This window comes from Enhydra lutris, unplaced genomic scaffold, assembly GCF_002288905.1.
Source record: "Enhydra lutris kenyoni isolate GAN:26980312 unplaced genomic scaffold, ASM228890v2 scaffoldscaffold14, whole genome shotgun sequence".
In the NCBI taxonomy this organism is placed as follows: Eukaryota; Metazoa; Chordata; class Mammalia; order Carnivora; family Mustelidae; genus Enhydra; species Enhydra lutris.
The window spans coordinates 48,067,488-48,080,850 of NW_019154098.1; the positions used below are offsets into that span (position 1 = coordinate 48,067,488).

General features: G+C 35.1%; 1 protein-coding gene across 1 annotated transcript in view; it reads left to right on the forward strand.

Moving 5' to 3' along the window:
- The window catches only part of LOC111146675 (matrix metallopeptidase 16), a 282,832-nt gene that overhangs the window by 205,918 nt on the left and 63,551 nt on the right, over nt 1–13,363 (forward strand). Inside the window, exons 5-6 of the mRNA XM_022502329.1 lie at nt 3,173–3,334; nt 5,306–5,517. Of these exons, the coding sequence (XP_022358037.1) occupies nt 3,173–3,334; nt 5,306–5,517 (374 nt within the window). The remainder of the gene's footprint in view (nt 1–3,172; nt 3,335–5,305; nt 5,518–13,363) is intronic.

A 13,363-nucleotide genomic window follows, 5' to 3' on the forward strand; every position in this document is an offset into this window, starting at 1 on the left:
AAATACCATGGCAAAGTCAAAAATCACTCCCTTACATATATCCAGAGCTCCTTTGTCTTTTCCTATGCTTTTCATGGTTACCTAAAGATACCAAAAGTCTGGTGAAATCAGTACTGCCACTTTGATATCTGCATGCACACTGCCAAATAAGGCTGAAGAAGGAAGACAGTGCATAATGAACCCAACCTCACTTTAAATTCATGGTCATGAATATTGCCTGACAATTACAGGATATTTCCCTAGTCCACTCCTTACAACTGACCTATTCAAATATTTCATACATTCTTCTCTCTTTTTCCTTTCTATTACTCTCCCAGTTGATGAATCTTCCTGTTTCATTAAGCAAATTAAAGCATTCAGAACTTAACACTCAAAAAAGTAACTCCTGATTTTGTTACCTACCTCTCACCCCTACCAACGCAAAAAGCAACAAAAACTCTTTCATCCTATGTTTTTCTCTATCTCAGTGAATGGTAATTTCATTCTTCTAGGTATAGGGCCAGAAAATGTTGTGCTGTCTTTGATGTTTTTCTTTGCTCGCACCTTGCATCTTGTCCTTTAAGAAACCCTGTGATTCTTCTTTCAAAAAATATCAAGAATGTTACGCTTCTGTCCAGGTGACCAGCATTTTTGCCTGAATTATTGCACTCACTTCAGAGATTGAATCGTGCTGCTTCCTGTGTCCACTGTACTTGATTCTCGAGAGCAATCACAAGAGTGGTCTTGTTTGAAGTGTAAGTCAGATTATGTCCCTCCTCTACTCAAAAACTTAAAATTCCCACCACAGTCAGACTAGAAGCCCAAACCATTATTTAAAATTCTATACATGTTTTTGTCTCTCACTTAATCTTTTCTCTGCCTTACTATTTCTCCTTATCATTTTTTTTATTTTACTTTTTCTGTGTTCCAAAATTCATTGTTTATGTACCATATCCAGTGCTCCATGCAATACGTGCCCTCCAAAATACCTGCCACTAGGCTCACCAATCCCCCCACCCCCTCCCCTCTAAAACCCTCAGTTTATCATTGTGTAATATTCTGTATTTTCTACTTTTCTATCTTGATTTTTTTCCAATACCCTTTAAAATGTAAATGCTATAAGGGCAGAGATTTTTTGTATGTTTTATTCACTACTATGTTGCCAAAGCCTAGATCAATGCCTAACTCAGAGTAGGCATGCAGTAAAAGTAGTGGAATGAATGGATGAGTGAATGAATGAGATTGTTTTCGCATGGCTACATTATCTAGTCTGTTGTGCATGCTAATGCTTTAGTAGCTGTGTGATTTACTGTAGCAATTCAAAGGATCTCTAATCAGATAGAGAAGTTTGAATTTCATCTGCACCTTGCTACATAAATTTGCAAATTGCATTTAATGTCTCCAAGTCTTGTCTTCTCATTTTAAAAATGGACATAATAATAGTAACTGATTCAAGGATAATTGTAAGAATTAAATGAGAAAATGCAGGTAAAATGTTCTAAATGTCCAGAGCAAAGTTAGTAAACTTTTAATAAGTCTAGTTAATATTTTTTTTTAAAGATTTTATTTATTTATTTGTCAGAGAGAGAGATTGGGAGAGAGAGCAAGCACAGGCAGACAGAATGGCAGGCAGAGGCAGAGGGAGAAGCAGGCTCCCTGATGAGCAAGGAGCCCGATGTGGGACTCGATCCCAGGACACTGGGATCATGACCTGAGCCGAAGGCAGCTGCTTAACCAACTGAGCCACCCAGGCATCCCTCTAGTTAATATTTTTTAATTAAACCTAATACATACTATTTTTCTTTCTGTGTCTTGATTTGCACATTTAAGTAATTTTATAAGAGGAGAAGATAAGCTCTTTGAGACTGGAAATGTTAACTTCCATTTTTTTTAAACCCTTCCAATTTGTTTCACACCAGCATTTAATCAGTTATTCTTTGAGAGTCAGGGAGGCCCCTGAAGTGTTTTGAATGGCTCATTTTCAGTATGCTAAGGTCATGTGATGAATCAGCCCCACGGTTTCATCCATTTTTCTATGGAAGACTACTCCAGAGTAAGAAAAAAATGTTTGTTATGTACTTGGCTTTTGTGTAAACAAACAAACAAAACTCTGAAGGGAATTATCACAGTGCATTATAAAAATGTTTGGAAGAGAGTTTTCGTAAAAATGACACTCAGGAAGTTCATTGAAATCATTTGCAATTCATCTATGCAAAACTTTACATTTTATGTTCAATAATTTTAAACTTTCCACTTAGGAACATATCCCTTAAAAATATAATAGTCCCAACTGTTGGGTGCTCACAGAGTTTAACTAAATTTTTAGAATAAACAAATATACATGCAGGACTGGCTGTTTTGCTCATGAATTTAATTATGATGATCCAGAAGGGGGCAACATGTAGGGGTCATCGGTAGGGCTTGACTGCACAAAGTTTCTCTGAGAGTCTGCACTAAATAAATTTCACTGTGCAAGTTTACCACAGGTGGGAGAGATTTTTTTTTTCCCATGAGAAACAGCCACTCTAAATAAATATACTTTGTTCGGATTGCGTATGAATTGATTAGAATTTGTATTCACAAAGCCAAGACTAGAATCCTAGTTATTATGACTGCCAGCCTATAACTTTTATTTTATATTTCTGTATTCCTATATTCTAGGCTAATATGAAAAGTTAAAATAAACTTGAGTTCTAGTCACACCTCTGTAAATGCAAAGATTTGTTGTTCTTGACAAGACATATTATCTCTATGCCTTAATTTACTCACCTGTGTAAAAGTAGGGATTGTATCCACCCTGTATTTTTTACAGACTTATTGTTAGCATTATGTGCAATGTAAAGATATTTGAAAGTATATTACATGCTTTCCAATTGGAAGGATATTTCAACAGTAGTAGTAGCAATCTCTGATGCTGCTACTCTTTCTGAAACTTTTAGTCTTTGTTCTTCCATTCAGTTTCTAAATTTCTGTGACTACATTAACATCACCTCCCCCCTCCCACCCAGCCTTTTCAAAAATAGCATATTGGATTTTGCCAGTAGGAAACTCCAATGATAAAATCAGACTGATCTTTGAAATAAAGAGTTCCTCCTATTTTTCTTGGGTGAAATTTTGATAACACCAAATTGTCCTTTCCAATTCTGTACTTGGGTATTAGTTACAATAGCATCTTTTCTTCTCATTTTCACAGGAAATGACTTATTTCTTGTAGCAGTTCACGAACTGGGACATGCTCTGGGATTGGAGCATTCCAATGACCCCACTGCCATCATGGCCCCATTTTACCAGTACATGGAAACTGACAACTTCAAACTACCTAATGATGATTTGCAAGGCATCCAGAAAATTTATGGTAGGTTTCCACTGTTTCTCTTTGGTTAACCCTACGGTGAAGTCCAGAATCCCTGCGGTGCTTTCTTCTTTGAGATGGATGCTCTAAGTATATGAGAGAGATAAATACCAAAATAAGAAAAAAATAGTCTGGCCTATTGGCAGAAGTCTTATATCAATCAAGTTTTGTTGGCAATGGTCCAAATATCTTAATATACAGATTATAGTAAATCTACACACTGACAGATTTTTCTTATTGAATTTAATTGAAACCTGCAATTATAGCAAAGATCTGATAAACTTTAATATTTACAGTTCAGGTTAAAAATGTAATAAATGAATATAACTAATAAAAACAGTGAGAAATATAAGATTTTCTTAAAAGATACTGAGATTGTGATAAAAACTGACAGATATACCCTCAGTTTATGATACTTATTGTTAAATAGTAGATCAATCTCTTTGGAGGTTGCAGAGAATACTCTTGTGTAATGGCTGTAATAAAATGACCTCAAAAGCATGTAATTATTGACTCAGTGAAAGTTAACAAACATGGGAGTGGAAGTTAACAAATGGCAAAGTTTACTTACACATAATTCAAAATAAATTTCTAATATACTAAGATCATTTTTATTTATGGGGTTCAGTCAGTGAATACAAATGAAGACCAAAGGGAGAAAGACTATTCTACATATTTACTATAATCCTAACTTCCTCAAAAGAACCATTGACCTTTATAAGGACATTCATTTCACACATAATCGTTAAGAACCTGACATTTGTAATTTACATATAGAGAGTATGTTTTACTAAATTAATGAAATGATGCTTTCATTTTACAATACAAAAGCAGATGTGTGTTATCTGTATGTTAATATCCAGTATCCAGAAGGTGTCATTTGCATTTTTAAATAGCATAGTTTAAGTTCACTAATTTGTTTTGCATTCATTAGTTTTTCAATTTCAATATCTCAGTGGTAACCGTTCTCTCAGGGTTAAAATAGGATTTGGAGGAAAAAAAATGTCAACTTTTGTGCTTCTCTTTATTTGGGAGATACTGAGAAAAGGGAAATGTCTCAGAGTCAAAACTAAGTAGCATATGGGTCGAACGCGCTAGCCTATAGGCTAATTTGTACCATCAGGAATTCCTCCTAAGTGGTTAACTGAGGTTAGGAAGGCTCTTTCTCATGACCTCATGAATTAGTAGTCTAGACTGAAGGTCTGCAAAAGAATATTCTTTCCATATCTAAATATTAAGTGCGAACAGCTCTCTATTTCTTTTTAAAAACACAAATCCCTTGAGGAATGATGCTTTACATCTGTACCAAATTATATGTATAAACTTTGGCTTAATTTAGAAACCTCTTTTTAGAAATACTTCTTCACATTAATATTTTACTAGTGGCATTTTAATCAATAGGTATTTTAGATTCAGTATTCAAATGAAATACTCATCTAGCAATTTGTCAAAACATGTCATTAGAAGAAAATAATGAAAGTCAGGAAAAGGTTATAAATACAGTTGGAGACACAGGGTAGAATAAACTTTGATCCATTAATGTTTATCTTTTAAAACTATTTGCATAGAATCATTGTCTGTGAAAATCTAGGATTAACTTTGGTGGAGCTTACATGCATGGTTCCAGTATTCATCTTCATTTATGTATTATTTATACACCACCTACTTCCAAAAAAGATTTGAAAGCAGCTCTTCCAATAAGGACTCTTGCGAAGCTATAAAAAATGTCATTAAAAATTAACAAAGAAAGTTCAGTGACTTGGATTCAGAACTTAGCATGATAAGGACTTTCTAAGATTTGGCAGTGGTTTGTCGGGTACGATGGTTTGTTTTTTTCAGAAAACATACAAGCTTAAAGACTTCTTAGCTCACTTAGTCTGTGCCCTCCCCTCGTGAGTGATTGTCTTCAGCAGCAGACTGTCCAGCACTGTTCTAGTATTAAGTGAGCCAAGTGCTTTCCTCATATTTTCAAAGGTCCACCTGACAAGATTCCTCCACCGACAAGACCTCTACCGACAGTGCCCCCACACCGCTCCGTTCCTCCAGCCGACCCACGCAAGAATGACAGGCCCAAACCACCTCGGCCTCCCACTGGCAGACCTTCCTATCCTGGAGCCAAACCCAACATCTGCGATGGGAACTTTAACACTCTAGCTATTCTTCGCCGGGAGATGTTTGTTTTCAAGGTAGGAGGCTGTGATTTTTTTTTTTTTTTAACGGTAGATCAAGTGTCTACGGTGTCGCTTTAGAAAACAAGTTCTCATTCATTCTCACACCACCTTCCCAGACCTCTCACAGTTAGAAGTTTCAAAAAAGCATCTTAAAAAATAAACGCACAAATGGGCTTAAATGTCTAGCAGAAGATTGCTGTAACATTCTATTTGAGGAATGCATTTATGTCAGCAGAAGCTAAAATGCCTAGAAATGTGAGGGTAAGAAAATGCTGCATGTTACGAACAGATAAAAAAGCATAATTGAAATCATGAATAGGAACTAATAGGGATGATTTACTTGGGAGCTTAGCCACTTCCAGGCGCGCTAGCACTATTCTATCTTTGATTTGCTCATCTTTATGAGATCCCTATGATTCCACTTGACAGTTAAAGCATTGTTTTTTAGAAGTAGTAGTGATCATTTTGTTTGGGGTCTACTGATAGAAATTTGAGTTAATATGAAACCATCATTTTGATTTTACAAGTATATGTCATTGTTTTCTTCAGTCAGGATTTATATACCTGATTTATATTATTTTTTAAAAAGGTCACAAGTAAAACTAGTATTACATTTTGCTAAGTGTGCCTTTTAATGCCATTAGGTTCTCAGACAACACAAACAAGCAGGGTATTAAATAAGTTACATAATGAACTTACAAAGTAAGTTTAATGTAATGTTGAAAAGTGAATATGGTGTAATAGGGAAAGATATTTTCTTCCTCAATATTGTAAACTGACCTGAAAAACTGGTGAAAAAAATATAAGTTTTATGTTGGCATTAGCATATTAAAAAAAACACATTTTACCAATACCACCCATTTAAAAAGAAAATAATGTACTCTCCTTTTGGGAAGATGTGAATCAATAAATAATGAAATATTGTCCTACTTATACAGAATTTCCTATCTACCAGAGGCTATACTTGAAAAATATAGATTTCATATAATTTTTAATAGACAAAGTACTCTATTTCCTTTATTGGAAAACAAGATTGGGATTTGATATAATATGCACAAGAGCATCATACTTTCCAGGAAAAATCGATGCTTTTGTTCAAACACATGAATACATTTTTGAATTCTATAAATGCTCTGCAATGCTTAATTAGATATTTCCCATTCAATTTAAGTAGATAAATAAATTTAGATTCAAGCAGTAAAAATAAAATCTCTCTCTTTCTCTCTTTATATATAGCCACTCATTGTGGCTCAGCCCACAGCAAATAGTTGAAATGAAAACAAAATGCAGTCATTTGTTTATTCTACAATACACCAAATGACTTTTGAAGGATTTTGTTTTCTCCGTTTTGGCCAAATTCCAACATCCCGGCTTTATACCCTGATATCATAGTGATATCAACAAAGTGATAAATTTATCTGAGAATGTGATGTGAAATGGACTCTGGTATATCCTTTCCATCCTTCCTATCTGTCTAACTAGATGGCCAATCTCAGGAAAGACTGGTATCTTCGAGTGTAATAATCATTTTCACCAGCTTTTCTGCTCTGCACACTGGGAGTGTTCTGGATTGACAAAATGACGTCTTGTGATCACTGGTTCCTGGAATCAGGAATGAATAAAAAGCACATAGACCAGCTCTCAAGTAGAATATAGTAGCCACTATTATTAATATCAAAACAGGTATATGAAAAATATGAGTAAGGTCTGCTTCTCTAACCCTAATGTTACCTTGGATTCCTTAATCAAAACTCTATAGGACAGAGTTCCTAAACTCTAACTGAATTTAGTTTTTTTCCACTGGTCCTTGCCATCTTTCTAATAATAATTACTGTTGAGAATATCTTCTGATAAGCATTACATTCTTTTTAATCTCCACTTACTTGATGGATTTTGTATCACCTTACTTGATAATTTTCATACTCATCTCCTCTTTCGTATAATGCCAAGGGTAGTTTACTAGGCACTGGGGATGTATGAACAGAAGGTAGCACCCCTGTCTTTATGGAGCTCATATTCCAGGAGTGAAGACACACATGAACTTAAGTACTTTCAAGATGTAGTAGTAAAAGGTACAACATGGACATAAAGAGAAAGTACTGAAGTCCGGTTGAATAGTTCAAGAAACCTTGACTGAGAAAAAGCTTATGCTGAATTTTTAGAGAAAAATTTCTTAGGCACATTAAAGAAATTAGTATTTGTTATACTAAAAAGTTGGTGTATTGAGGGAGAGATGATAGACATATTAACTGTAGTGCAAAATGACAAATGATATAGATTGGAAATAAACAAGAAAGCATGATTGAATGATACCTGCTCTTAATTAATAGCTACTATGGATTGGGTAACTAATGTGTCCCTGAATGTACGTAGGGACTTTACATCCGTAATCTCTAAACCTGATAATAACTCTACAAGACGCACAGAATTCTCTATTTCACAAATGAAAAAACTGAGAATCAGAAAAGTTAAGTAGTTAGTCTGAGTTACAAGGTTTGTAAGTAGTAATAGTCAGTAGGTGAACGCAGGTCTACTTGATTCTAAAATCTGTGTTTTTTCCCACTAAGCTTTGCTACCTGAAACAGTAGGGGAAAGTTCAAATGAAAGGTGGTAGGCTTTAAATTATATTTTAAAATAGTAAATATGCAAGAAATATTTATTGGGCTCCTACTGTGAGATGCTGTTTTAGGCATTGGCCATGTGGTAGTAAACAAAACAGCTAGACCCTGGCTTCTTGGAACTTACATTCTAGCTTTCAAAGTGCCTCACACAGAGGTTCCCCATGAGTCACTGAACTATGTGGGAAAGCATCCACAAATTCTGTTTTCCTTTATTAATAACTGCTGGCCCCCTAAGTTATCCCTTTATACCTAAATAGACTAGACTAACTTTACCTCAAATTAATGCCATTTCCCTATACCTGTTCTACTTGCCTAAAATTGTTCTCTGCCGGTCTCTCTTGTGCATGCCTGCCTTTCAAATTTTCTTTTAATATACTCATCATTAGTTTCATAGTTTGCTCCTTATCAACTATTCCTTCAAGTATATTTTAAGATCACCCACTCTTTGATCTCACTTTTACTCATGTAACTTGATTCTCTACTTTTCTTCACTACAGATTCTCCTCAAAAATTAAAAACCTCTTCCTCTCCTCAACCCTTACCTACCCAACACTCATTTCACTGTGGTTTTAATATTTGGGGCTTCATTGCAAGCCTCTGCTTATCTAAAGCTCCCCTCCTCAATGTCTTCCACATGTCCCAACCTCTCTAACTATTCTTCAACCCCAAATCTCTTTCTAGTGATTTTTTATATTTATTCTCTACATTCAATTAGCATGTTTTAAATTTCTATCTTCTCTATTTCTCATAGTAGTGCACTCCTTAACTAGATTATAAACTTGTTCAAAGCAGGGATTGGTTCACATGGGCTTCATAATGCTCAAGCTAATGAATAAGGATCTCAATATAAGAATTAACTAATGAAAACAGAGCTACTATTGTGTTTATACAACAGTAGTCAACCAATATGACATTACTGAAAATATTTTATTCTGGTAGTTTGTTATTCCTTTCCCCAAGATTTCCATGAGTATGATTTACTTAAAATCTGTATGTATGTTTTTACTTAAATTCTGAAAATCTAGATGTAAGTAAAAGGTAACATCATCAGATAATTTTAGGAACCTTTCTTTAGAATGTTAGTCATAGCGTAATTCTTTTTGGGAACAAGTGTCCTCTTCAGAGATTCGATTTACAATGAGCTTTGCAGACACTCATTTATTTGAAGTGAGTTCACCTGGATATGTTTCTAACTGGAATATAATAAGCAGTACATATATGTAATATAACACATATTTTAATTTTATATATATGTGTGTGTGTGTGTATATATATATATATATATATATATATATTTATCTCCTAGCCTATAGATAAAATCCTGAGTATATTCACATGAGAAAGTTAAGCCTTCCATGCAGCTTCATAATCTTTGGGGAACGTAAACCATGTAAAGCGAGGAAATGAAAATTAAAACAAATGCCAAGGAACAGAAGAATAAAGTAGTGATACAACAGAAGCTTTGTCCTTCCTCTACAGAGGTGATTTCTTAAGAGTGTTCCCTACAGAGCTTATACTGTGTGTATCACAGGAGCTGCTGTTGTGACTAAGCTGACAACAGGAAGAGCTGATTGTTCAAATGAAGACACAAAGTTCTCTTGGACTATAAGATAAAAGCATTGACTGTTTATCTATTTTAAAATAGATAGGTGTAAAATAGGTGTAAAAGAAAGCAGTATTAGTCAAACTTGTATAGGGTGTGTTTCAGCACACAATATTTTGTGATATGGGAAAGAATGCAGTAGTAACTATTCTTCCTGAAATTGAAGCTAGGAAGATAAACTGTATGCACACGTGGAGTTCTTTTAGCATCTGCAGACATGTGCATGAGCACGCACACACACACACACAGAGCTTTCACTTGGCACCTGACCAGTTCTTTCTATTAAGGGGAACACAGGCCAGTGCTTTACAGTAAAGCTAGAAATGACAGTGTTAAAAGGCAGAGCTTTCATGGAACAGCATTCGCGGAAGTGCAGTCAAGTGTCCTCCCAATTAGAGAAGAGCAAGGCTTAAGGCTCTTAAGGCTCTTAACGAAAGCATTTCATTGTTTACCAAGAAACACACACACACACAACAAAAGAAAGCAAACCAACACAGAAAGCTTGGTCCTTTTGTTTCTTAAGTTCTTCTCTATTCATGTTTATTCATCACAAAACTATGTGTTCTTAAACATGACCATCTTCACTTATGACTACCTACTGAAAAATCATAGTTCCTTTTATTTCCGTAGAAACAGATCTGTCCAGATTCTGCTCTTACTAATACTAGCTTAACTTCCATTAAAAGTACAGTGTCTCATTAACCAAGCCTAGTAAGTACAGGGTATGACCCAATTTCATCTGCAAGATGGTGGTTTTGTTTCATAAAAGAAGATATTTTATGAGAGACAGAGAGAGAGAATGAGATTCAGGGGGTGGGGAAATGAGGAGACATTGCACAAAGAGTAAAACTTTCAGTTATAAGTCCTGGAGACCTAATATCCAGCATAGTAATTGTAGCTCATAATAATGCATCGTTTACCTGAAATTTGCTAAAGTAGATCTCAGTTGTTCTCACCATAAAAAAAAAAGAAAAATAGGTAACTATGTAAGGCATGGTAGGTCTATTAGTTTGATTGCGGTAATCATTTCACAATGTATACTTATAACTTATATAACAATGTATACTTATAACAAATTGTCAAGTTGTATACCTTAAATATACACCATTTTTTTTGTCAACAGACAAATAAAAAGTTGGGGCAGGGGCACCTGGGTGGCTCAGTGCGTTAAAGCCTCTGCCTTCTGCTCGGGTCATGATCCCAGGGTCCTGGGCTCTCTGCTCGGCGGGGAGCCTGCTTTCTCCTCTCTCTCTCTCTGCCTGCCTCTCTGCCTACTGGTGATCTCTGTCTGTCAAATGAAAAAAAAAAAAAAAAAAAAACTTGAAAAAAAAAAAAAAGTTGGGGCAAAAAGCCAAGGTTCTTTCAGTTGCCCACAAGGCTCCATAATCACTGCATTTTGCTTGACCTCTCTGGTTTCACCCCCTCTTTCTTTGTCTGCTCATTCTTACTCACTCAGTGCCAGCCACCCTTGTCTTCCTGCTGTGTTTGAACTTGCCAGGCACTCCTGGCTTTGTGGGTCTTTCCCTGTCAAATACCAAATATTCGTGTACCTTCCAGATTTCTGTGGCTGTTCGTAAAGCAGCAGCAGGCTATCTCCAATCTCTATTCCTGTGCAGTCTCCTGTTACATAAGTCTGCATGGGGCTAGATATATGAAAGGAAACAACAATATTTGTAGAATTTCAGAAGAGTTTATTGTGGTTTATATAAACTTTGCGCCGTGTTTGTGACTCTAAAGAATAGATTTGCTATTTACAGTTGGAAGAATTTTCTCCAAGCTCTTAACCTAATGATGTCATTCATTCTTGTTTCATACGTTTATTTCCTTGTTTCCATCAGCATGGGATAATGCTCAAACTTTTAGACATTAGAAATAGACTTGGAGTCAGATCCCATTTGTCATAGGCTCCAGACAAGGACTGGAACTACTCCTGTATTTACTGGTGGATTGTGCCATGCCATGAATGTAGCAGACAATAAATATTCTTAAAAATATCTCTGAGCTTCACAAAACAAACTGAGGGTTGCTGGGGGGATGGGGTCCGGAGAGGGGGGTGGGGTTATGGACATTGGGGAGGGTCTGTGCTATGGTGAGTGCTGTGAAATGTGTAAACCTGGTGATTCACAGACCTGTACCCCTGGGGATAAAAATATATTATATGTTTATAAAAAATAATAATAATAAATAAATAAAATTTAAAAATAAATTAATTAATAAAATCCAAAAAAAAATATATCTCTGAGCTTATTTGCCTTATCTGTATAATGGCTAACAAATTCCATCATAGGTATATAGTAAGCTCCGGAAATGGTAGCTTTTTTTGTCCCAAGACAGACTTGGCATTTGGAATTACTCATTATATTCATTAACTCAAATTCCCATGTTGTTTGAAATTATTTTTAAAAAATAACTTTTAGGTAAGTAAAGATCACAGAAAATGGCTGTAATTTATATTTTTAAGGGAAAGGAATGGAATGGTTTGTGATCGTTGTTGTTGTTCCTATCACCTTTTTCAATGAAATAATTTAATATATTCTGTTGTCACATGGGGGTGCATGGGTGGCTCAGTCAGTTAAGCATCCCAGGGTCCTGGGATCAAGCCTTGCATTGGGCTCTCTGCTCAGCGGGGAGCCTGCTTCCCCCCTCTTTCTCTGCCTGCCTCTCTGCCTGTGTATGATCTCTGTCTGTCAAATGAATAAATAAAATCTTAAAAAAAAAAGAAAATATGGTATATATGATATATGGAATATTACTCAGCCATAAAAAAGAATGAAATCTTTTTGCAACAGTGGATGGAGCTAGACAGTACTATCCTAAGCAAAATAAGCCAGTCAGAGAAAGACAAATACCATATGATTTCACTTATATGGGGAATTTAAGAAACAAAACAAACGAACATGAGGGGGAGAAAAGAGAGGATACCCATGAATAAGACTCTTAACTACAGAGAACAAACTGATGGTTAGCAGAGGGGAAGTGGGTGGGGGGATAGGTTAAATAGGTGATGGAAATTAAGAAGGGCACTTATGAAGAGCACCAGGTGTTGTATGTAAATGCTGAATTACTAAATTCTACACGTGAGACTAATATTACACTGTATGTTAACTAACTGGAATTTAAATAAAATACTAAAAAATCGCTATGTTGCTCACCTGAAACTAATGTAACATTGTGTGTCAACTATATTTCAATGGAAAAAAGTAAAAAAATACATATATATCTTTGCTTCCAGTGCATATATGGGAGACTAAACTATGTTTTATCATGTACAGTTTGATATAAATTTATAATATGAATAGACAAATTCCATATAGTCATGCAAAAGTGCTTTCTGAAAGTATATTAATTGTGAGCTAATTTGAAAAACCCTCACTCCAAGCAATATCAATCTTTCTATTCTACAATTATGAGTAATCTAAGTCTTTTCAATATCAAAATAATTGTATTCCATTTTTGTCATAATCTATAGCTTTATACTGAGATTTTTACAAAGAAAGTGCTCACATTCACAATTTATTGTTCATAGCACTTTTACCTTAATGCAAGATTAATAAGCAGTTTATTACAAGATTTATACTGTACATACAAAGTAGATTTTCCCTTATTTTAAAAGTTTTAAAAATAGCACTTCTCCAAT